The 26,583-nt window shown below is 37.3% G+C and overlaps 1 protein-coding gene across 1 annotated transcript; it reads left to right on the forward strand.

The window, feature by feature from the left end:
* The first annotated feature begins 4,664 nt into the window (after nt 1-4,664).
* Nucleotides 4,665-26,185, forward strand: LOC134477050 (gastrula zinc finger protein XlCGF26.1-like). Its single transcript, XM_063253924.1, has 4 exons — nt 4,665-4,806; nt 20,761-20,887; nt 21,080-21,140; nt 23,054-26,185. The coding sequence occupies exons 1-4, from the start codon at nt 4,735-4,737 to the stop codon at nt 24,606-24,608; spliced, it is 1,815 nt and encodes a 604-aa protein (XP_063109994.1). The 5' UTR covers nt 4,665-4,734; the 3' UTR covers nt 24,609-26,185.
* The last annotated feature ends 398 nt before the right edge of the window (nt 26,186-26,583 follow it).

Genomic DNA, 26,583 nt, shown 5'->3' on the forward strand with positions numbered 1-26,583 from the left:
GAGCTGCAGGACCCAGGTTCACCTGAGAAAACCCAGTGAAGCTGCAGAAGGCAGAGGAGACAGAAGAGAAAAAAGGGCAACTTTGAACAGCATCTGCCTCCACAAACTCCATACAATGCTGAAAGCCCCCAAGACCTCAAGTGCATGTTTCAGTCTCCCCTTGATCATCACAGCAATGATTATCTCACATGGGCAGCTGGGACATCCAGGAGTGCCATGAGATGCAGCTGAAGATACAGACCCAGAAGGACACACCGGACAGACATTTTCCTTCAACCAGGTAGTCACACAACACAGACTCCAGGATGTTTGTGTTCATGTCTATCCTGGTTTCTCAGGTCATGAATGGAAAAGCTTAGTATCTGGAAACCACCACACCAGCATTGTGTCCTTCCTGGCTAGAATGTGTCCTGTAGAATATGTCTCATAGATGAACTTTCTGATCAGGCAAGTGTTGCTTCCAATTGTTGACCCTGAAACCACACCACCAGGGTCAGTGGACAAATGTGTTGATACTCAGTCACCTTTTTCCATGTGTATCAGAAGTGCTAATACATGCATAAGATCAATACAGGTCCCTTCCTGTGGCATGGAGAGCAGAAGGGAATTTAACAGGTGACCTCCCTGCACTTCAGTAAAGGGAAACTTTCCAAATAAGGGACACATTCCTACAGGACTTGGATCCTTGCATGATTTAAAATTAAAAGTTTGTAAAGACTGCAATCTTTTAGTTATCTTTCTACTATAGGGAGCCCAGTAATGACAATCTGCAGGAATAAAGCACTCCTTCATCCACAGATATCCTTGTTTTCCTTTGCCAACACCAGCAGTTATCTGGGCCAGAGGAGTTATTTTCTGCATAGATGGATGATACATCTTCAGGCCCCCAGTGCAGACTGTAGGAAATCTGGGTTGGAATTTAAAGGCCTTTACAACTTTACACACCAATTTTGAATTTCCACATTGAAGGGACTGCAGTACCATGAAGGAAGGCCTTGAGAATACTGGATGTGAAACAGGAGGACTCAGTGCCAAAGAAGCATCAGGGACCTGAAAAAGTACCTTTTGATTCTGTCAGCCTTGTGTTCCAGATCAGAGACTCCTGTCCAGGGACAATGAACACAGGGAGAATGTCAGCAAAGACAGGTGTAAGCCCCCTGCATGTGCCACTTCCTTCACAGGGAGACACTGCCAGTGGACTAAGGGCCTTCACTAAATCCTAAAATGCCAATCCTGGGTGATTGTCTGGGGAATATGAGTGCTTAGGTGACAGTGAAAGGATATATCATGATGGAGCTGGACACTGTTAACTCAGCTGGATATAGGACATGTCAATTATCTCATCTTGGAGTGCTCAACTTGGATGGAAGGAAGCAGTATAGAGTGTCTCTAGTTAATAATTTTGTTTTATATTTTTATATAACATTGTCAGTTATCACCGTATGTTGTCTCCTATTTGTTACTCCTTAGCAATTTGTAGGGTTGAAATTATTTGTTGACACTGATGCTGGATGTTATGCTTACTACAGGATTTAATTCAGTATAATGCATTCAACTCCAGAGACCACTCCAAAAGCCTGTTATGTAGCAGTCTCCTTGTGTGACCATGAGGATCCTGATGAGCCTCACTGTGTGAGAGACACAGGGAGTGAGATCTGCGTTCACTAAGATACATCAACCATGTGGAGACAGAAAACTGAGCTTTAGTGTACTGAGGGGCTGAGCTTTATAGTGACACAGGTCATAGCTGTGCAGAGAAAGAACAGGTGCTCCCATTGGGATTGTTGAATCCCTGCTCACAGACACATAGACAGAGACACAGACATAGACACAAACAGAGAGAAACAGAAACATAGACACACACACACACAGACACACACACACACACACACACACACACACACACGCACATAGTGCCCTTGGACCCTGCCTACTTTGATGTAGCTACATCATCTCTTACTCTGCATGCTTACCAACATGACCTAGCTCCTGTGTTCTATCTCACCTTTGCCCCATGGGCTGATCTTCAGAAAGTATGAGATAAAATACACCTTGAGTAAATTTCCAATTCTAATATCTGGATTTTTCAGGCACTTTATCACAGTGATAGAAAGTTCATTAACACGAATGCAGAATGATAAAAATTCAGTTACCATCTCTTCTTGTAAGTACAAAAACACTCAGGAGTCCAAAATTCATGAATAACAGTTTATTTAATATTACAACCAATAAAGTACCTGTGCCCTGTGAAGGTTGTCACAGACATCTGCAGGAATTTCATATGGAACCTGCTAGTGTCAGGTTTCCAGTTTTTCTAAGGAGTGAATTAGGGCCTCAAGTACATCAGAAGCTTGATGCTTAGAAACAGAATTTTATACAGTAGATGACAGATAAATGCATTACAATAAATCTAGTTAAGATACATGATTGGTAATTAAAAACTGCATCAGCACACTTATGAAAAGTCTATTATTCAAGAGGCATTGTTATTAGGTGGATAGCAAGGCTATTAGCAATAGCCAAACAGTAATCATTATGGAGAAAATTATTGAAACTGTTAATTTGGTACAAACTGAGCTCAGGGATTCACAATGACAAGGTATGTAGCTGTGGACAAAACCAGAAACTTAGGAGAGATATTTTTCTTCTTTTACTAAAAAGTAAACAAGAAAAGAAAATAATTTTTTGCTGTTCAATAAGTGGAATCCATGGAAAAGAAGAGAATTGGTTGTCTATCTTACCTAGCCATAAAAGGGTGTGCACACCCTAGTCCTGCACTATAGTAAATAAGGGAAGGTAACAATCATAAAAATAAGGACTTAAAGACAGCAAGATTGAAATGGAAAATAAAAAAAAAACACTTAGTTTGGAAGAAGGAAGAGAAATAACAGTCAGGCAGCTACTTGTGAGAAGGTAGTGGCTGCATAATTGAGGGCCTTTGTTTCTGGCAGCATTGATTAAAGAGACAAAAAAAAAAAAACCTGGAACTTGTGCCAGGCTCTATGATCCCAACTCAGGTACCATTTCCTACATGCAAATTCCTACTTCAGCTTCATTAGGTTTTCTTTTATACTTTCTATATTTTAGATCTTAAATATATAGATTGGCTAAAAGCAATCTTGCACATAAAGTTAAGTCAAGAATTAGGCAACAGGTTAATACAAAAATGTAATGATTCTAGAGTAAAACATATACATACTTGACACAAATGTTTCTACTTACAGTCCATTGTATTTAGGAGTTATACACTGAGAACAATTAGAATCAGGACATGGAGTTTATAATATTTTTATAATGGTCACAGGGAGATAACACAGGAAAATGCAGGAAACCTATCCACAACACCAAAGACATAGAATATTTAGTCAAGGGCCTAAATCTCACAGTAATGTCCTACACAAGTCCAGATATAAACCCAGAACTCAGGACAATGCCTCTGATGAGTCCAACTGGAGGTCCAGTGCCCACAAGAAAGACTCACCCCAGTCTCTTTTATGGATCTATGCCAAGAAAACCCAAGGGTCAGCGGTGGAAGCCAGGATGTCCATGCCAGTAGAATGAAGGAGATGTGCTGGTGGGATGAGGGTTCTGCACTGGAGCCAAGAAGTCACACTCACAAAAAAGCCCAGGTCTGTCTTGAAAGGCACAAAAGCCATCCTCAGTGACAAGGAGGCCCTGAGCTCCTCCAAACAAGCACAGTCGGGTATGTGCTAGGAAGCAGCATGATGATTTAATCCTGGAGTCCAAGCATCACATGTCTTCCCCTCTGGAGCCAGGAAGCAATGCTGGGTGCGAGGACCAAAGCTTCTCCAGGAGAACCAACAGTTCAAACAGCAACTCATAGGAGAACCCACTATACCTCAATGCAATAATGCCCTAATGCTTCAGCACCGCTTCTCCTCCACTTATTTATCCTGCAACTTTCCTCAGGTGGGGCATCTTCAATCAATGTCATGCTGATGTAATCCATCTGGTGTTAAGTTGACCACCAGTTCTTAATCCATAACACAATCTAAAGTGGTTTTTTTTTTTTTTATCCCACACTCAATACCAGGAAGTGATTTAGTGGATCAAGTGTGGTACTCTTTTTCAGCAGTAATAGTGAAGCTTATGCTTGGCAAGGATTATCTTCAAAACTTAGTTATGATTTATGACACTGAATAGAGTGTAAAGCTTTTCTGAAGCAGTTGGACTGTTTGATTTTCCTTATCTTTACTTTTTCTCAGAAATCTCTTACTGTTAATGTGTAGTTTCTTCATTCATGCTGTAATGGACTTCTCTTGGTAGATGGCCTAAAAATTAGTTTAATGCAAATGAGCAGGCTGAGAGAGACCCTGTGAACTTCTGGGCAATAAAGCTTATGGCCTTATTCCTGACAGCAGACCATACCTGTGCAAAGTTGTCCCAGCCTGAGCTTGACAAATAAACTTTTCTGTCCTCAAGGGATTGGTTCTTCCACAGGACATTCACCTGGTAATATTTGGGACCTAGCTTCAGGAGAGGGCACTAAACCTTTAAGGAAACCAAGGACAGCACTGAAAAGCCAAGAGTAAACTATGAATCCTGGCAGGTGAGGGTGACATCATAGAAGAGAGATGGGCCCAGGAGCCAATTATTGATAAAGGTGGGTGAAGGTAGGAGGGCCAATCAGGTGAGCCAGGGGAGGAGGGTCTTCCCATCCCTCTTGTGAAGTGCTCACTTGGAGTTCAGTGCTGAGTGCCTGGAGCTGAGCTCATGTCAAGTTTCTGTGACTTCTTCTTACTGAAGACTGGAAAGGATCCTTGGAAATCCTCAAGCATAACAATGGTAACTTGATGGTATTGCAGCTGGGAATGGGATGGAATTTTGGCCAGTCTGGATGGTATTGGGCAGAACCCCTGTATACCCAGAGTGTCTTTTGCACAGCCTCAGGCACAGCTGTGTTTAAGGAGTGCAATTCTTTGGAGGCAAACATGTATTCTGGCCTCAAAATGAGAAAACACTATCATTTGAATTCCTTATGTGAGACTTCTACTTGAAGTGATGTTATGGCATGAACAGAACTCATAAACTCATGGCACTGTGTGTTATGAGTTATGGAACCAAAATAAAAATGAGAAAGCTGCTTGACTTTGGGAATGTTTCGTTCATGGATAGATAGCCATGAGGGTACACCTGGCTCTATGGATTTAAAATAGATCTCCATCTTTATTTCCTTTCTTTTTTCTTTTACATTTTATTATTATTGTTTGGATACAGAGTGTATCTCTGTAGTCTGGCCAGCCCATGAGATCCAGGATATCCTCTTTCATCTGTCTCCAGTGTGAGGATATTACAGTCCAGAGTCACTGCACCCAGAAAAAGAAATACTTTGAGCTGAGGTTGTCCAACCGTTTTGTTCAGCCTGTGGGGTCTATAGGAAACAGGTTTTAGAGATAAACTGGATGTTTGTGTTTACATTTCTGTTACCTAAAGAGTTTAGTAATTAGTGCCTGCAAGTCACTCTAGTAGACTAGAATCTGCAATTTATTGTGAAGTTCAAAGTCCTAGTTCATGGTCTGTTCTGATTTTAATTCTTATCCCAGCCACTACTTTTGCAACTTTACCTCAGGCCATTTCCTTAGGGAGTGCTTTATTTATAAGCTAAGTAGATAAATACTTTTTTACAATTGAATTACTGAAGCAATGGTTTTCTTAAAGTTTAGAATGTTGTGAGGTATTTGGGGATGGTGATGAATTAGTTTCTGAGTGGAAATTTCTTGCTGAGAACAACTTCTTGTAGGTGCTGTGTGCTAATCCCACACTGAGAAAAACAGCAAACTGGTGTCTACAGGGATGTAGAGATCTGATAAAATGAGAGTGGAAATGGAAGTAGGTTTCAAAACTGCAAAAATTTGTTACATTTGGGTTGTGTTTTAATTTGACCTGAAATTTGAAGCAGCGAGTGGGCCGTGGTGGCACATGGCTTAATCCTAGCACTCAGAAGGCTGATACAGGAGGATCCTTGCAAGTTTAAGACAAGCTTGGGGCATGAAGTGAGTTCCAGGACATGGCATCCTGAATTACATCATGAGTCCTTGTCTCGAAAAGGAATTTGAACGATGAAATGGACTGTTTTACTGAAGTAGAGGTATCTTCACATGCTCAGGATATTCATGAGTATTAAAGAATTAAGGACAAAAGTTTTAATAATATGTGCCAACATGATGGAAAGGAAATGAGAGAGCAGGGGCATGAGGAGGGAGGCCAAATCAGCAGGCAGCATAGTAAAGGACTTCTGAGGTGAGCTTGACCTACTGTGACAGCACTGGAGGATTGTCTGCGTGGTAGGTCTGAGAGTAGGAAAAAGCTCACAGGCCTATAGAAAGGAGGGAAACTTAGTCATGGATAAAAACTTTTTCTATGTGTACTGATCAGCTCTCCTAATCATGTATGAGGTAAGATAGGTACTTAGAATCCTAGTATTGAAGGTTTTGAAATATGTTGGGCATCACAACTAAAATAACATGGGAAGGAGTTTCTTTTGGACACCAAAAATTTTAAGATACATTTATTGTTTCTTCTTGTCCAATGACTGCCCTTAGAAATCTGGCCCTTATTGACATCCTGCAAATTTTGAAAAAAGATTTAATTAATAAAAGTTTTTTGGCATTTAGAGATGAGGTCTTACTACTTTGCACATGGTCAGAAGAAGAGGTGTGTCTTTGCCAGCACTTTGACTGCTGAGTTTGATATATGGGAATGAAATTGTCTACCCTCTATATGTCCAGCATAAATTCATATTCTTTTAAATTTAAGAATGAATTTTAGGTACAACCAAAGTTAAGAGAAGAACTACTTATTGAGTGAAAGAATGCTTCTGTTATAGAGACAGAAGGGGTCCCATGTGGATTGCCAAAGACTCTGCATTTTCTAGTAATTTTTATAATGTAAAACAATGAGATGAGGCAAGTCTAAAGACAGATCAATAACTCACAAGACAGGCAGGCATGAGGTGGGAAAGAGCTATGGTCAAACAATCAGTTTCCCTCCTCAGGTAAAATTGACTATATCAGAGACAAATGGGGAATTGAATCACATAGCAAGCTAGCATTATTTATGGATCAGTCACTTTTTCTGTAGTTGATTAGAATGGCAACTCCTGTCTTCTCAAGGTGATCCATCCCTAACCCCTAAGAATTATACTTAAGGGTGTGATTGTATTTCTTTGTCATCTATCTTGAGATCTGGTCCACAGCATGTGGTGTGTGTGTCTCTTTCAAAGTCACTAGATATCTCGTCCTCTGTGGGGGCCCTTCCAGAGCCTAGCCATTTCTGATGGATGTAATATTTCTAACTAGCTCAACTGCCCGTGAGGGGATGACAGAAATATTCTACTTTGATGGTGATGCTTATGCCTCTGCTTTGCTGGAGGGAATTGGGTCTCCTTCTTTAGTTCACATGGTCCTTACTGCTCAGAGCCTCATACATCATCCATTGTAATGCTATGGACTCAGGCATGCAGTGCCATGCCTGGATCTGTGTTTTTTTTTTTTCATGTCACCCAATTTCACCAAGAATTCACTGGTGGGGTAAAATAAACAACACTGAGTCATGGTGATGCACAAATTTAATTCCAGCGTCCTCAGAAAGTTAGGAGTGCTTAAAAATTGAGGCCACCCTGGATTACTGAACTTTTTCAATATGAGATGCATATTGAAAGTTTATGCCCATCTCAAATTATCTTTTCTAAAGTCCATGGGGCCCTTGGATAATGCAGAGAAAATGTTTGAGTGTAAACTTATATTGAATATTTAAGTTGACACATAGTTTATACTAGCGATACATCGCTCAATGTGAAGTTTATATGCTCATGTTGGAGGATACAGAGATGAGTCTCTGGTCTCTGAAAAAGGACACCATGGGTGAACAAACAGTGATTCACAGTGTGCTGCATTCAGTGAGCTACATGTCATTTAGTGTTGTATTATGAATTTCTCTTTCTGTTACATCTGAAATACATATCAAAGCATTCGTATTCAGGAGGTTGAAAAAAATCTAATGCTTAATGATAGTGTTTGCAATAACAGATTTGTTTTTTGTGCATATTCAATTCATTTTGTTGTCCCTTAGTTTTAGTTTGATCAAGTCATTTTAATTATGAAACTCAAATATCTCTTTTGCGTTATTCCTTCCAGTCTTCAAATTGTCTCCTGTAGAACAGGAGCCTCACTTACCCAGATAATTTTGTGAGTCTTTTCTTTCTGAAGAAAGGATTCCAGTGGTTATAGGGCTTTACTGAAAAAATGTTTCTTTATCTCCTGCAAAGTTTTAAGAGAATCAGAAAATAATTACTATGTATGAAGAATATCTGTGAAGGGTGGTGTGTGTCATGATAGTATGAATGTCCCAGTCCATTTTAATGTTCTGCACTTCTTTGTGAATTACTGATTTATAGCACATGGCAAATGACTCCCTTTTCTGTGCTTGACAACAACCAATATGACCTGGTTTGAATAATAAGGGAAAACAAGTCTCTTACTTTTTTGTGCATGGGCATAGGTATTTCATTGCCTTATGATATTGGCTTCAGGTTGCTCATTCTCTCAGAATCAATCTTCAGCCTTCCAGTGGAGATTCTTCAGGAGTGAGAGAGAGCCTGAGAGCCACGTTCATGCACCACATGTAATCTTGTGGGTCATGTTTCCTTGCAACATGAAGCCACACGCTTACATGTCTTTCCTAATAACCTCAATGCCTTCAAACACTCAGAATGTGACAGTAGAATTCTAGGCATCAGACATGCAAAGTTGAGTATTTACTTTGAAAAAATTAGTAAGTCACAAGAGATTAGCATTCATCTCTTGGCATGGAAAGGACTATTACAGAAAATTTACATGCTGAATCCTTATCTTCTTACAGGGCCTGAAGTGAGGGTGGGCACTGCACACAGCCTTCTTTCTGCTCTCCAGCTAGGTTTAGCTTTCATAAGTCTTGAATACATTGTAGTGACACTGTTGGATATTTTAACCAAGTCATAGGAAATGCCAGGGACATCTAACTATGATAAATACAATGAGAGTTTAATATGAGGCCTCAAGCAGACAAATAGTATCCTCCACATTGAGTTTCATTGTAATGATGTTGAATTCCAGAATCAATGAACACACCCTCAGAATTCTAAGTCCTTCTAGGATGTTTAAAAAATCACATGAGAATTTTTTTTTAAAGTTTAACATCAATAAATTTTAAAATACATATTACTATGGCTATGATGAAAATAATTACTAGGAGCCTTCGAGGCATGTGTAAACTACAGTCTTACATCTAGAATCATACAATAAATGAATAAACTGTTGAATACATTAGGTTCTATACCTTATAGTGAGAAAAGTTCGATGTTATGATAAGGATTTAAATAATAGAGGGTGAAATAATTCAATAAAGGACAACTTGCAAAGGGGCTGCTTCTTAAAAACACAAATTAATCTCTGAAGTAGGGCATTCACATGTACATGCAATTTGTTTAAAACTGGGAATCAAACTCACAATGCCACATTGCCAGGTAAGCAATGTGCTGCTCAGCTATATCCCTGATCTTGTACAAGAATTTTTTCTCTGTGTGCAGAGAAAGAAGCACCATTTGCTCCTGTAATTATTATACTTCATTGATAGTGACTGTATATTGTTGAAAAGGACACGCTAAATGATGCACCTTGTGCTCTTTATATGTTTCATATGTGGTATTCATATTTTTAAAATTATGTCAGTATGAATTGCATGTGGTATAATGCTCGTAATTTCAATCAATTGGTCTTTTTTTCTCTTTTTTATTTATGGAGAAAAAAAACAGAAAAATGGTACAAGTAATACAAAATTTAAAAATAAACAGTAAGAAATCACTAGTTAATAGATTACATATTCTCTTCTTAAATAGTTGTTCAAGTTATAAAATTGAAGCATATAAAGTGGACTTTCAAACAGTGAGAGTGCAAACAGTTTTGTTCAGTGATCCAAAAAAACCTCAGTAATATGGTTATCTATCTTATACACTTAAACATATATGCAGTCATAACCCTTAGAGCACTTTCTTTACTTTTCTTTGACACATTTTGGGTATTATTACTCCCACAGTTCTTATTACTTTTTCTGAAGAGAATAAAACCAAATGCAATATATCAGAACAGAGTCAGTCAAATCAAAAGGATGGAAATAATAGGTAATGTAAAAACAAAATACAAGGTGATCAACAATGGTTAGCATACTGTCTCTTGCTATTTTAAGAAGAATTGCCAGTTACAATAAAATTGAACAAAACAGAAAAGAATAAAACCAAAGCATTGGGGACATTACAGGACTTTAAAAGAAGATAATAGTCAACTGGAATGGGCGTCATAATGAAGCTTATTGTCTTCACAGTTTTGCCTATACTTTCGAAACTGGTACTATCAAGCAAAGCGGAATACAGAAAAATAAGTCAAAACAAGATGGTGATTGCAATACAGGATTTCAAATCAAGTTAATAGGAAATCAAAGTAGGTTACTATAATGTATCCTGCTTTTTTATTTATTTTTCCCTTAATTAAAAGGAAAAATGTAAATAATTTTTTTAAAAAAGGGGATTGAGATAAAGGAGAGCATAACAACAGAAACAGCACAGGTCAAAACATAAACATTTAAGCAAAATAGTGTTTCACCACAAGATATGCTGACACAAAAATAGTTACCGTAGTGTCTCTTTCCTTGAAATCTTTGAGTATAACTCCGTATACTGTAGCACCAAACATATCAAGACACTATAAATCCATTCAAGAGAATGACATTATTACCAGATATTTAGAACCAATTAACATAAAAAGAACAATGGTTTCTGTATAATCTCCTTGTCTACAAAAGTTTTTACTTATATTATCATATATAATAAAATGCAATAAGATACAACCTTTAAAGACCAATGGAGACAGAAGAATACAAGTTTAATGGGACTTCAAAACAAGATGATACTAAATCAACACTAGCTATGATGATGTCTTGTTTTCTGCAAAATAGCTGTTCCTACCATCCGATCTTCTCTGCCTCATTTTTGTTGAGCTCTTTTTCTGTTGTTTGTTGTCAGCTTGTCTTCTTCATTTCGCTTTCTGCTCCATTAATTGTTGCCTCTCAGCCAATATTTCTGAAATCTGGGTATTTTCCTTTTTTAGAATATCCTCCAATATTCTCTGTAAAGTTGAATTGATGGTTGCAAATTGCCCTAGTTCCTCTTTATCCTGGAAGCACCTTATTTTTCCATCACCTTCTAGTGACAGTTGTTCAGGATATATCAATCTTGGCTGCAGGTTATTATCTTTCAAAGCTTGAATTATTTCCCCCCATACTCTTCATGATTTGATGGTTTGTTCACAGAAGTCTGCTGTAATTCTGAAGGGTGTTCCCTTGTAAGTGATCTGTTTCTTGTCTCTGATGGCTTTTAATATTCTGTTCTTATATTGGATTTCTGGAATTTTGATTATTATATGCCTGGGTGTAGCTCTGTTTGGGTTCTAGTTGTCTGGGTTCCTGCATGCCACATACATCTGAGTATCTTTACCATTTGCTAATTTAGGGAAATTCTCTCGGATTATTTCTGTGAATAGCTTTTGTAGTCCATTTGTTTGTGTCCCTACTTCTTCTTTTATGTTCTTAATTCTTAAGTTATAGATCCTCTTATCATCTTCTAGCCTTTGTATTGTTGCTGTTTGTAATTTGTTATTTTTAAGAAGTCTTTCATTTCATGCTCCCATATTACAAATCTGTACTTCAGGTCAAATAATCTATCCTTAGTTTCTTTCAAGCTGCTATGCCAGTTTTTGATAGAGTTTTTTGTTTCCTGGTAATCTCTTTGAACCTGCTTCACGTATTCTGTTTTCTCTATTTTCTCTATCAAACAATTCTCCCCATTTTTTCTGTTCTTCCATTCCATCATCTGTTCTTCCATTTTTTTCTTGGGTGATGTTTAGCATTTCCCTAACTATTTTACTTATATCTTGCTTCAGGTTATTAATAACTTCATTCCTTAACTCATCTATAAGGCTCCAGAGATAGCGCGTTGTGTCTATTGGTGCCATGTCTGATATTGCATGTTTCTCAGGACTGGGTGCAGAGGACCCTTTCTTGTCGCTCCCTCTTCCCATATTTTTTGTTCCTTTTATACAAGCAAATATAGGCTGCCCAGTTTCTTTCTTTTTTGGTTATAGTTGGGCTGGTGATTAAACTCAGTGGCATAAGCACCTGCCTTGTAAGCAGGTGATCATGAGTTTGATCCCAGGTACCCATAAAAAAATTTTTTGTTTGAATTACGCCAGCTAGATGTTCCTGCCCACTGCAGTGTACTAGGGAGATAGAGACCTGGGGAGCCTATGCTGGGCCCTCCCCTCCAGGTCAACCTACTGAAGGCTTGACTGCTAAGGTGCACCTCCCAGTACTGGGACCTGGTTTGGGCTAGCCTACCAGGTCTTAGTCAGCAGTGTCACACAGACCAGGCACTCCCCACCAATCTCGCTTCAGAGGGGAATATGTGACTGAAGTCACTGCAACAACCTGTTCTGGTTAGTCTGCCTGGTCCCAGTATGTCCTTTGCTGAAGCCTCCTCCTCTATGGAAGGGTCCCCGTTTCTCTCACTCCCTGCAGGTCAATGCCGGGCCCCCAGCCAGTCCTGCTCTCAACTGCATTCATCGCTTCCCACTCTCAGAGCTTTTGTGGCTCTCTCCTTGCTGTGAACTTGGAACACAGCAGCAGCTTCAGGAAATTCAAATCACAGCTTCCAGTGGTGCGGGGTCCAGCTTCCATGCTGAGACCTTATCTGTTCCTGTTATATCACCGGAATTGTGTTTCCAGTTGGTTTCTGTTAGTTTAGTTTGTTCCTGGGTTGGCAAAGTGTATCTTCCCTTGATTAGGATTTCTTGCCCGGCACCATTCCTGGATTTTAAGTGCGGTTTCTCAGAGAGCCTCTGAAGCTGCTGCTCTCTATCCACCATGTTCTCCTGGAAGTCCAACATTTTTTCTTGGTGAGTACATTCAAGTTTCTTCTGGCCAGGGATTTACCTCAGCACCATAAGTGCCTTCCTGGCAAGCACAAGGTTGTGAGTTCAATCCAGTTTTTGGAGGTTTCAGTCCACACTCAGTTGGCTCCAAGGAAAGCGCGCATGGCTGGGCTGCGGTTCATGGTGGCTGCAAACCAAATCAGTTGTTGATACCTGATACATATTTACATGGCACGTATCTCTATTCCAATCCAGAGACATTGTCTGTGGTATATTATCCTATAAATTCTATTAAATTTTTGTTGAAACTTTAATTTTTTCACCATGTAGACTCTTATTTGAAAGTGAATATATGTGTGTGCATTCCAACTTACTCTGCTAATTTTTTCATCTTGTGTCTTGTCTGTGTCCACTGACATCAATGTCTGATTTTTTCCCCAGATATTTATGTATTTAGTTACATTAATTACTAAGTAATGCCTCTAATATTTTTAAGAGTTTCTTCTCTATTGTTCCTTGGAATCTGCTCAAATATAGAGCAATGAAATATCCTATTTCCTGTGGGGTGATTAACATTTTTATTTTGCAGCAATTTTCTCTAGTTCTCTCTGGAAACTTAGCTTCCTGAGGCTCAGGGATGGGCCTGTTATGTGCTCTGCCCTAGTCTCAGATTTCCAAAAGACTGCCATGCAGAGTGATGCCATGCACTCAGCTCACAGCTGCTCTGTTGAGCTTCCCTCTGCACTGTGTTCTCTAATGTTCTACAATGGAAGTCTATGTTCTTTTTACTGTTTTTGATGTGTTTTGAGACATCAATTTTGAGGAACTGAAATAATTCTAAATGTGCATTTATTGACATGGATTGTGAAATCCTTAATTATTTAAGCTTTTTATTTAAACGTTATTTAAAATTTGTGTTTTGATCTCTCATTCTAAGGATATTCTTCATTTTTTCTGCTTTTCATTTATAATTTTATTCCAGTATTGTGTAAGAGCCTGCTTTGCATGACTTCCACTCCACTGACTATGTTACATTCTGTATTGCTGTGTTGAACCTGGTTTACACGTGTGAATACTTATTGCCTTGCTGTGAGAATATTGTGGTATGTTTTTCTGTGATAAACCATTCAATAGAACCCATCTGATATATTGCTTTGAATTGTTATCTTGTTGAATTTATGTGTGACCTTACAGATTGCTCTGTCTTCTTGAGCTGTCAGTCACTGATGAAGATGTTTTGAACTCTTAAATATAGACTTGTAAATGATTGATTTTTCTCTTTCAATTCTGTTTCTGTTTATGCAGTTGATTGCTCTTTATATGGTACATGTAATAAGGAATGATATTTGTTTCTAAATAACTGCTGATTGTACATGTGGAATATAATCAAGCTAATGTAGTGTCAGTATGTTTTGTTGAATCAATGGCACTGAGGTATGTCTTTTTGCAAAGCTTACTATTTAACCTATCATATCAGTGTGCACATAATAAACACTGCACTCCGGATCATGAGAGTATTTTTGGATTACCTAGTTGTCTAGCTATTCATCAGCTCTGACACCTGTTCTCTCAGTCCCTTTTAATCTGACCTGTTCTCCTGATAATTTCTCCTCTCCCAATAGGTTGACCTGTTCCCTTTTGGTGAACTTCAAATTTCACAATTGTTAGTGCTGAATTTGTTACACTGATATTTGTAACTGTAGTTTGTTTATCACTATCTAATATGTAATATGTCCAATCATTTCATATCTCAAGACAGATAAACAGAAACAAATCAATTAGTACCTGTATTGCAATTTATTGTTTTAATCATTTAAAGAAAATCTTGTTCTCAAAGATTTTGTGTATAGATTTAATGAGAACAGTGAAAGAGTCACAGGTGTATTCAGAAAGTTTCACCACTGTGTCTTAAGCAGGGAAATGAAGGTAACCATGTGAAAAATACCTTCACATTAGAAAGTATTATTGCATGATTGATGACAATTCTTTGGAAATATTCCAAAGTGTACAATGTGTTCTTTTATGGAAATGATTCTTTTAACTTATTCCCTTTAAGTTTTTAGAAACTACAATACAAATTGCATGACAATTCTTTGGAAATATTCCAAAGCGTACATTGTGTTCTTTTATGGAGATGATTCTTTTAGCTTATTCCCTTTAAGATTTAGAAACTACAATTTAATTCACATAGAAATATATTGTGAGATTTTGTGGTATTTCTCAATTCAGTCATTTCTCACTGTCATTCACAAGGGCTGATATGTGAATCAAGGCCATAGTACATTCTCATTTATTCTCTTTTTTTTTTTATTTAAAGAAAAGGAAACAAAAAAATACATGGAGATAACAAAAAAGGTTAGAAATAATACAAAATTACAGAAAAACAAACGGTAAGAAATTGCTGGTTGATAAGTTACATATTGTCATCTTAGAAATAGCTGCTCAGGTTACAGAATTAAAGTATTTCGAATGACATTCAAAAAGTGACACTACAAACAGTTCTGCTCAATGATCAAACAAAAGCTCAGTAATATGGTTATTAGTCCTACACATTTGTTTTACATCTCAAAGGGTAAGATTAAACATATCAAAACAGAACAAAACAGTTAAAAAAACAATTTAAAGAAATACAGATTTCAAAGCAAGTCCACTGGAGATCTTCGCTGTCTATCTAACTGTCTCCAGTTTCTTACAAATCGTTGTCCCCATCTTCACCCACTTTATATACTTACTGCATATTACAGAACTAATCAAATCATTACAGGATGATGAAGGCTTTTTACGTCTTCAAGATCTAACCTTAGGGAAGACAATAATAACCACCATCGTATCTCTCATTCTCATTGTGATAGTTGTCCCCATCTCTACATATGCTGAAATTGAACTCAAGAAATCAGTCCAATGTCATTCTAATCAATGAACAATAGTATTGCTAGAATTTGTATCATAATGCTACAAGATTAGCCTTGGGTTTCTTAGCGTCTCTTCCTCAGAGTATCTGTTCATTACATCTTGCATTATATAATCTGTTCCCATAAATAATTAAAAAAATTCATGTGTGAATTTCTACATATGTATCTATCCTCTCTGTATTATAGGGAAAACCAAGTTGTACCAAGACAGCAAAACAATTTCCTAGAAAAAACATGCAATGGATAAGACATATAAGACCACAATATAAATGATCTTCCGTAGTTGCTATGTTTTCTCTTGTTATTTTCAATAGAATTGTCCACAACATCGGCTTATTATAGTTAAACGTAGTATTACCTATTTTTTAAAAACTTAACTTTGAAAGCATTGTAGGATTTGAGGGCTGCTAATAGTTAATACCAGTATGGATATCCTTTACATCTTGTCCTCTTCAGAGTAGTTGCCTCTACTTTTAGGGTTGATACTAACAAGCATACCAAATTCAAATAAAATCAGCCAAGGCAAACCCATGGTCTTAGGAATTGGATTCAATTAAGATCAGTCATAGTAAGACAATGTAAGTAATACAGGATTTCAGTTTAAGTTAATAGGAAAGTAAGGATAGTTACCATAATATAACCTGCTATTTTTAGGTCAAGATGTCTGTGCCCTCAAATCTGACATGAGTGGACAGACCAGAACAAATTAAATTCAAACTAAATATGGCGATAAGACTACTGTGTCTTTTAAATCCTTACACACCATTAACAATGACCTCTGCCTTTTTTAATGAGTTTCAGAGCTGTCTGTACTAAAGACTATAGCTTACCGTCTCTTACGTATATCTGCTACTCCACTTTTCTGCTATAATTTGTCCACTTTATTCCCTCATTCCACTGTCTGCCCCATTCATTGAGGCCACTCTGCTGCTGTTGCTGGAATTCTGGTATCCCTTCCTCTCTTTCTCTGTAATGTCCTTCAGCACTCTCTGTAGGGTTGGATTGGTGGCAACAAATTTCCAAAGTTCCTCCTTATCTTGGAAGCATCTTATTTCTCCATTAATTTTGAGAGAGAGTTTTGATGGGCATACGAGCTTTCATTGCATATTATTTTCTTTCAGGACTTGGAATATTTCTCCCCAGTCCCTTCTTGACTTAAGAGTTTGTGTTGATAAGTCTGCTATTATTTTGATAATTTTCCCATTGTAGGTAATCTGCATCTTGTCTCTGGCTGCTTTTAATATTCTGTTCTTTTGGTGGATTTCTGGAATCTTGATTATTATATGTCTAGGCATAGATCTGTTTTGGTTGTAGGTAGCTGGTGTTTTGTATGCCTCTTTTATCTGCATATCATTTCTTTTTGCTATACATGGGAATTTTTGCTTTAATATATCTGTGAATATTCTTTGTATTTCATTTTTGGTTGCTCCTGCTTCCTCATTCACATTCTTTATTCTTAAGTTATGTATCTTTTGGTCATCTTCTAGTTTTGGAATTGTTTCTTTCTGGCTCCTTGTTATTTTTTAGAGGCTTTTTCTTTCACGATCATATGCCATAAATCTCTCTTCAAGTTTCTGAAGGCTGCCTTTAGTTTCTGTCAAGGCATTTTGCCAGTGTTCAATGGTGTTTTTAGTTTCAAGGTAATCTCTTTGGATCTGTTTCATGTATTCTAAGATGTTTAAATTCTTATTCAGAAGTTTCTCTTTCTTTTCTGATTTCCTCAGTTCTTCCATCTGTGTTCTCTTAGGGGGGGTTGTCATTTCTTTAATTAATCTCTTTATATCTTGCCTCACTTGGATCAGGAGTACAGCTTTAAATTCATCTATGAGGTCATGAAGGTATTTTTTAATTCCGGCTGATGCTGTGTCAAGTATTGGATGGTTACTGTGCTTGTTCTCTTTAGTGTTTACTTCTCCTGGGCTTATTTTCTAATGTTGGGCAGCTGGAGATTTTTAAAATTTTTATCTCTTGTCATGTTTCTGGTTTCTTTCAGACTGGAGTGTTCTTGGGCTCCCTGGCCCTCTCTGTATTCCTTAGAGCCTTTCAGAAGCGTGCTGGCTTGAGATTTTGCTGTCCTCCCCAATTTGCTGTTATCTGGGGTAGACTGGGATGCAGGGGCAGTACAGGCTAGGCTCCAGCCTCTGTGCCAGTCAATCCGTAAATTAGGCTGTACTTTCTGGATGTCACTGAGTTGTAACTATTTTGTTTCTGCTTATTGGGCCCCAAGCAGAGGCTTAGTTTAGCACCAGTAGCTCCCGCCAGTTTTCCCTGTACCAGAAGCAGCTGACTAATGTCACTATGGCACGGGTTTTTGCCCAAATCCCAGCTGTTCTCTTCCAGACCTCTCTGTGACAGGAGCACCAGGAGAGCAAGTCTGCCCAAAACCAAGATGTCTACCACTAGTTCTCTGTATGATGCTGAAGCCAGCATGGCATCATGCTCTGCCCAATTTCAATATGTCTTCCACCAGACCTCCCTACAGGGGACTCAGTGATGTCTCTGCGCTGTAGGTTCTGCCCAACTATAAGATGTCTTCTGCCAGACTCTCTGTGTTAATGATGTCCACGTGGTGGCGGGCACTGCCCAGTTCCAAGATGTTCTCTGGCCAACCCCAGCATCCGCGGGGTCCCCAGTACTCACCAGGGTTCAGTGGAGGTCCTCCTCCCGGGTCCACCGCACACCACACTGCCCACCCTCCCCGCGCTTCCAGCACAGCGAGGAACCATCAGAAAACTGCACAGCATTCGGCTTCGGAGCTCCAGGACCTTTTACAATCTCCTCTGGTGCAGCGGGGCTATCCTGGCTGCTTCTCAGGGTCCCAGGTCTCAGTTTCCAGCAGTGACCAAAAGCCAACACAGCTTTTCCTCTTGAGTCCACGGGTCAGTTCGCTGATTTAAAGGCGCGGTATTTGCAGCCTCCCGTTATTAGCCTTCACAGCCTCAGCACGACTTTAAATCCTCCAGCTGTGCTGTCTTGGTTAATAAGAATCATTACCCATTTGTCTGGCCCTCTCCATGTTGTCATATTCTAGCTTCTAATATGATTTCTCTGGAAAGACTTTCTGCCCGATCCCCTAGAAAGCCACCATTTTCTCAGCCCCCATCATTTATTCTCTTGTCAGAGTTTCTGAGTCTGTAATTTCACTTGAAAAGAATCACGTATATTTCAAGGAATCATAGAACAAAATATTTTGTATACATTAGAAAGAATTCACTTGATTGTAGATTTTCATAAACTCCATAGAAAAGGACTTTGTGGAATTTAAGAATAAATCTAAATATTTTTTCTTCCACACTTCAATATTGTTTGGTTATTTTCACAAATGTGAGTTAGACTTTCTTTTCTATTCATTATTTCTGCTGGGCCACATAAATTTTGTTTACTTTTAGATTTGTAATCATTGATCATAACTCTATGTAAAATCTTTGTATTGTGTTCCCAATAAATGTTTTCTTGTTTAATTCCAATTTTCATAGATTTCAAATTCTTCTAATTTTCATGGCTGCTTGATTTTCTTCAGAAGAGTTTTGCACTGAGTGTTTTTCAGTATAAATTGCACAGTAATTCATGTTTCTCTTTCCCATTTCAATAATTCACCAATGCACATAGGCAACGGTAGTGTGCAGGCCAGATTTCTAGGGACATACCTGTTTCTTTCTGGATGTAAATGAAACATATTGTGCTCTCTTGCCTAGAAGCACAATGACAGCTGAATTGTGACATAATATTCTACTTCCATGTGGATGAATTGAAGGTTGTTTTCCTTTTCTGAGATCCCTTTGTCCACTGATATGAATGTTGAATGTCAAATGTTTTCCTGTTTATTATGCAAAATGTTTCCTTGCACACAAATATTCAATGTTTGTAGGGCTTTTTTTCCCTAACTTACATCTACAGTTGTTGGAACTAATCAAAGGTGCACTTGAATTCTCTTTTTGGTACTGGAAAGTATACTCAGGCCCTTGCAAATATCACACAGGTGCTTTTACCATTGAGATATATCATGGGTGCAAAGTTGTGATTTGTCAATGACTATGAATAAATTTTAATTTTCATTTGGTACAGGAGTTTGATGAATGGCCTCACTTTGTAGTCTGAACTGTCCTTATTACATAGCCCAGGCTGGACACTGTATGCATGGCAAACATGAAATTTCTGGTAACTCTCTTACATCATGATTTCAAGTTCTGAGAGTACAAGCATATACTACTCCACTGTACTGAACTCTTCCATCAGTATTTAGTGATCAGTTACTTTTCTATTTCTCAATTATCACTCCATTTCAAGCATTTCATATATGTTTTTCTCCACATTATCTTCCTTTGCACCCTAGTGGAATTTCCAGTGTATAAGTACAAGAAGATAGTTTAGTATCCCTGAGCTATAGATTTATAACTATATTTTCCCTTATTTCCTTGTCTATAGAATGGTCAAATAAAACTTTTCTGTCATTAAATTTTAATCATTCAGAAATATCTTTTCATATTCAACTAAATATTTATCTATAAATCTAGATTCAAGACCATAATGCTATTGATAAGAAAGACAAACTCAATGTTATGAATAACCAATATTTTGCGAATGGTGGTTTGCATGCTCACTCTTTGAGCTCTGCTTTAAAGTAAGTGAAAACTGCACTATTGGTGGCCCTGCAGGATAAGCCATGCTACAGTTCTGTGATTGCTTTGGCAGTGTGTCATAGTCTAGCATCAGTGTTACTGGGTGACTATATTTGAATGTACTTGAGTTTTGATGACCATGACATGCAGTTAGTACTTGAAGGAATGAATTTCAGGTAGACTACTTATGACAGAAACTGAGATATATCAGGTCATGTGTGACTGAACTTCAGGACCCTTGTCATTATTTAGGAGACAGTGACCTTTGAGGATGTAGCTGTGAAGTTCACCCCAGAAGAGTGGGACTTGCTGACTCCATCCCAAAAGAAGCTCTACAGAAGAGTGATGTGGGAAACATATATGAATATTACTGCAACAAGTAAGGATGACATCTTTGTTTATACTAACAGCATTAATTATTGCTCATTGATACAGTTTAATATATTTGATAAAAATAACATTTGCTTGAGTATCTCGTCTGATTATACTATACTATGAGTGTAAATCAAATCAGTGATATTTTAATGCACAGTTATAGTAATTGTATTTTATTTCTATGTCCATATTACAGGAAGAATATGGAATAATCAGCAAATTAAGGAAGAGGACAAAAATTGCTCAAGTAGTATAAGGTGACTGAAACACATAAGAGAAAGGGGACATTACTTAATTGTCAGTGTGTGAGCATAAACATTACAACAAAGGAATTGAAGAAATGAAATCATGTTATAGTTTATTTAACCTCAGAAAAATACCAAGAGATATACTTGATTTTATTTTGTATTATCTGGGAATCCATAGAAACATATTGAAATATAAGAATCAGAGGTAATTCTAATGCTATGTAGTAAATAACACTATCTAATGTATCAGTTTAAAAATTGCCTTCATGATCAACATCATATAAATGTATGATAATAAATTAAATATTGTATTCTAATATGTAGGAAATGAACAAATTGTGAAAGTTGATAACAACCCATCTTCAAAATACCATTTATGTATACATGTGAATACTGAGACTTTCATGATCTAGAATTATTTTCACATAGCATCAGCATTCAAAATGAAAATGAATTCTACTGTTACAATAAGTACTCTGAAAATATCCTATAGAATATTGAGCTGTTCATGTTTAAAATTCCTCATACATTGTTGATGGACACATAAAATACAAACATGGTAATAAATATTCAGTGGTCTGAAAATTAAAACAACATATTTCATATTGGTTCACATGTACATCCACAATGATATCCTTTTTTAAATCTTTTGAGCCATGATTTTATACTGTAGTTCAGGTTGATTTTGAACTTACTGTGAAGCCCATAATGGCCTGAACCTCAGGGAAATCCTCCTGCCTCTACCTCCTGACTGTTGAGTGGGTCGTACTGTGTCATTATGTGTAATGATTCTCTCAGTATATTGTCAAATACATTAAAATCATCAAATGTTAGTGATGCATGAGAGTGTGTTGTTTGTTAAAGCACATGAAAGGGCATTTACAATATCCAATACAAGAATCAACTCACAGTAGCTAAGCATTGAGAAGAGCCCAGATGCCCATCACTGGATGCCAAGGTAAAGAAAATTTGGGTCAGCTCAACATTGTGGTGCATTCCTGCAATCCCCAAGCAGCTGGGGAAGCTGAATCTGCAGGATGATAACTTGAAGTTCAGCATGGACAAGTTGATGGCCAATAAAAATCTCTCTCAACAAAACAAATAATAGATCAGCAAATGTAGTTCATTCTATGACCTGTGTTTAACTCCATGTTGTAAAAAAAAATCTATAAAGGGAACCATGATACCATTTCCCAAGAAACAAGAAGTATTGGACCTTAAGTAAAGTAATTCAGACATAGAAATGGAAATATCACAGGTTTCTCTCTCTCCCTTTCTCTCTCTCTCTCTCTCTCTCTCTCTCTCTCTCTCTCTCTCTCTCTCTCTCTCTCTGTTTGGTACAGAGAAATGAACTCATAATCTTATGCTTGCCCGGCTGGTGCTTATGCTGCTGGGCTAAATCACTGGCCACAACTCAGGTTTTTTCTTAAATGAGAAATTCAAACCTTATTTGAGAAGTGAAAGTAAAGAGAGAGAATATATTACCAGAAATCCTTATGTTCTGTAGATGAGAAAGATGATCAGGCTAAATAGACAAAGGGGAGATTAAGACATGAAGAGCTAAAAAAAATTATCAATGTTTGCTATTCATTTGTACCAGTCTCCTAAAATGATATTAAGTATTAGAATCACATAACAATTTAAATTGTGTAAATGGATCAGGGATTTTATCTCAGAGGCATAAGTGCCTGCCTTGTAAGCATGCAGTTGTGAGTTCAATCCCTGGTACCAAAAAAAAAAAAAAAAACAGTAAAAATTTTTAGAATGAATAGTATTTTGAAAGAAGTCCTTTGGGGCAGTGAGTCAGTTAACCAATCAGAATTACTTAGCAGGAATAAAACTAAATTTGTCATCATAGAAATTGTTGCTAATGTGGAGCCTTTTCCATTGTGATTGATATATTTTTTTGTATTTCTTCACAGATGTGATGAAGGCAATTATTTGAGAATTGAAGAGCAGCCATATAAATGTAATGAAGATGTAGAGACCTGCAGTGATTTACAGTCCTTTTGGAAGCATGAAATGAGGAAGACTGTAGAGAGACCTTGTGAATATGGGCAATATGAGGAGGAGAGATCTGATATTAGTGAACAAACACTCGCTGGGCAGAAAATTTTTGCAGGTAACAAATGTGTCAAAGCCCACACAACACCTAACAGTGTTCAAACCCCCAAGACAAACCACGATTCAGGAAACTCGTATGTACAAAAACACTATGAGAATAATTCTAATTCTTCATCCAATATTGAAAAACCTGTTAGAAAATATGGTATAGAGAAAGATCATATAACTGAAAAATGTGCAAAAGCATTATTTCACAGTAATATCTTTAAAAAACATAAGAAACTTCACACTGGAAAGCAACCATATGAATGCAAGCAATGTGGGATAGCATTCAATAAACTCAGTGGCTGTCAAAGTAATAAAAACATTCACACTGGGGAGAAATCCTTTGCATGCAACAAATGTGGGAAAGCATTCAGTACAGCCTCTGCTTGTGAAGTACATGATAGAATTCACACTGGGGAGAAACCCTTTGTATGCAAGCAATGTGGGAAATCTTTCAGTCAAAATCGTGACCTTATTACACATGAAATTATTCACACTGGGGAGAAACGCTTTGCATGCAACAAATGTGGGAAAGCATTCAATCAAAAGTCTATCCTTATTAGACATGAAAGAATTCACACAGGGGATAAACCTTATGTATGCAACAAATGTGGGAAAGCATTCAATCAAAAGTCTATCCTTATTAGACATGAAAGAATTCACACAGGGGATAAACCTTATGTATGCAACAAATGTAGGAAAGCATTCAATCAAAAGTCTATCCTTATTAGACATGAAAGAGTTCACACAGGGGATAAACCTTATGTGTGCAACAAATGTGGGAAAGCATTCAATCACGCATCTGCTTGTAAAGCACATGATAGAATTCACACTGGGGAAAAACCCTTTGTATGTAAGCCGTGTGGGAAATCTTTCAGTCAAAAGTCTAACCTTATTAAACATGAAAGAATTCACACAGGGGATAAACCTTATGTATGCAACAAATGTGGGAAAGCATTCAGTACATCCTCTACTTGTAAAGTACATGACAGAATTCACTCTGGGGAGACACCCTTTGTATGTAAGCAATGTGGTAAATCTTTCAGTCGAAACAGTGACCTTATTAAACATGAAAGAATTCACACAGGGGATAAACCCTATGTATGCAACAAATGTGGGAAAGCATTCAATACATCCTCTGCTTATAAAGTACATGACAGAATTCACTCTGGGGAGAAACCCTTTGTATGTAAGCCATGTGGGAAATCTTTCAATCAAAAGTCTAACCTTATTAGACATGGAAGAATTCACACAGGTGATAAACCCTATGTATGCAACAAATGTGGGAAAGCATTCAGTACATCCTCTGCTTGTAAATCACATGATAGAACTCACATTGGGGAGAAACCCTTTGTATGTGAGCAATGAGGGAAATCTTTCTGTCAAAGCAGTCACAGTATTATTCATGAAAGAACTCACACTGGATAGAACATCTATGGTACAACCAATATGCCAAAACAGACAGTATGCAGAAGTGCTAAAAATAAACCCTTTCCATTGAAGTAAGCAATTTGTGATGTATTTTAGCTATAATAGTAGCTTTCTTGTATAGAAGATAATTCACTCTATAAAAATTCCCTATCTATATGAGAAATGAGTAAATGGATTTGTTTATACATTCTCACTATACAAAACCAAATATCCCACACTGGGAAAAAAATCCCATGAACATAAGGAATATAGGAAGACTTTCCATACCATTGAGATTGCCACTACGTTTAAGAACTCCCTCGGTGTAGTAATTCTATGCATTTGAACAATGGTAGATCGTATGTAGCACACAAAAATGCCATAGGGAAATTTTGCACACAAGGAAGATATCCTATATATGTAGGCAGTATGGCAAAGATTTGCTGCAGTGTTTCCCTTTGGCAAACATAAGATTCCTCTCACATTGGGGAGTAACTGTATGTAAGAAAGATTTGGTAGACGTTCAGCTGACAGCTGCTAACCTTCTGAGTGATGTCATACTATGTCCCGAGGTTATGTATGCAATGTGGGAAAGCACTCAGTATACATGGCTGTTGTCAAAAGTGTGAAAGTAATCCTAGTTAAGGGAAATCATACATATGTAAGGGACTATTCTGAAAATAATTTCAAAATTAGTCATGTAGAGGAGATCTGCCAAAATATTATAAAATAATTTCTGTCAATATATATTCATACATTTTTGAAGACAACCTGAAACAGAATCATCCTAAAATATTTTTGTCTTGTTTTACAAATTACACATAAATATTTTATCTGTCTGTAGTCTTAATAAAGATGTTGCACTTTTTAATGAAAATTTAAGTATGCTATATCATTTTTTCCAAGTTTTGAACCGCACCTGTCTTGTTTTGATGGATGACATCAAATTATCTCATGACAATTTTTCCCATCAGAATCTGTAACTCATATCAGTTTACCAAGAAGTGTATATACATTCATATTCAAATTATGCTTGTATTCATGGCCTGTATCCATGTAGCCATCCTAATGTTAAGATATACCATCACAAATGCAAAGGCAGACACATTCACTGTCAGAAACAAGAATGAAATTAAATTAGGGAGAAATCTTATCATGCAAGACATTTAGAAACATGTTCAGTATACAAACATGTTATAAAAAACATGATAGAACTCTCAGTAGGGAGAACGCCTATATAGGTGCATAATGTGGAAAATCTTTCAATCAATATTGTAATGTTGTCCATAAAATAATTCACATGGGAGAAAACTTATATAAGTCGTAACTTAAAATCTCTGCTGATAATCCACATTTTCTAGACCTAGAAGATCCCACATAGAGAAAAAACTTCAGTATGTAAGCTGTGTGGGAAATCTACCAGCCAAGCCCATAGTTTGTAAATGCATTAAAGATTTCACAATGGGAAGAAACCCTATGTAGGTAAGCAACTTGGGAAAACATTCAGTTCGTTTTGTACTTGATGAACACATGAAAGAAACCACAATGGGGAGAATCTGTATGCATGTAAGCAATGCAGCAAATTTGTCCACCACCAGTGATTATAATGACATGAAAGAGTTCATATAAGGAAGTAACCCTATGCATTCCAACAATGGAGAACAGCATTCAGTGCAAAATAAGGCCATCAAATAATGAAAAAATGCAAACAGGGAAACATTTCATGTAAGTAGTTAATGAGAGAAGGATTTCTTGCAAATTTTTGCATTGTATAAATGCTAAATTTCTCACACACTGGGTTATAGTTGTGAAAAAATGTGTTGAGTAACTTTTTCCATTGACAGAGATGCTAACCTCCAAAATTATGCCTCTGTATGCTGTCTGAGAAAGCACTCAGTATTCCTGCGTATGGTCAAATACATGAAAGTCAGCA

Source organism: Cavia porcellus, unplaced genomic scaffold (assembly GCF_034190915.1).
Source record: "Cavia porcellus strain 051 isolate PalLab524CR breed Dunkin Hartley unplaced genomic scaffold, mCavPor4.1 scaffold_7, whole genome shotgun sequence".
NCBI lineage: Eukaryota > Metazoa > Chordata > Mammalia > Rodentia > Caviidae > Cavia > Cavia porcellus.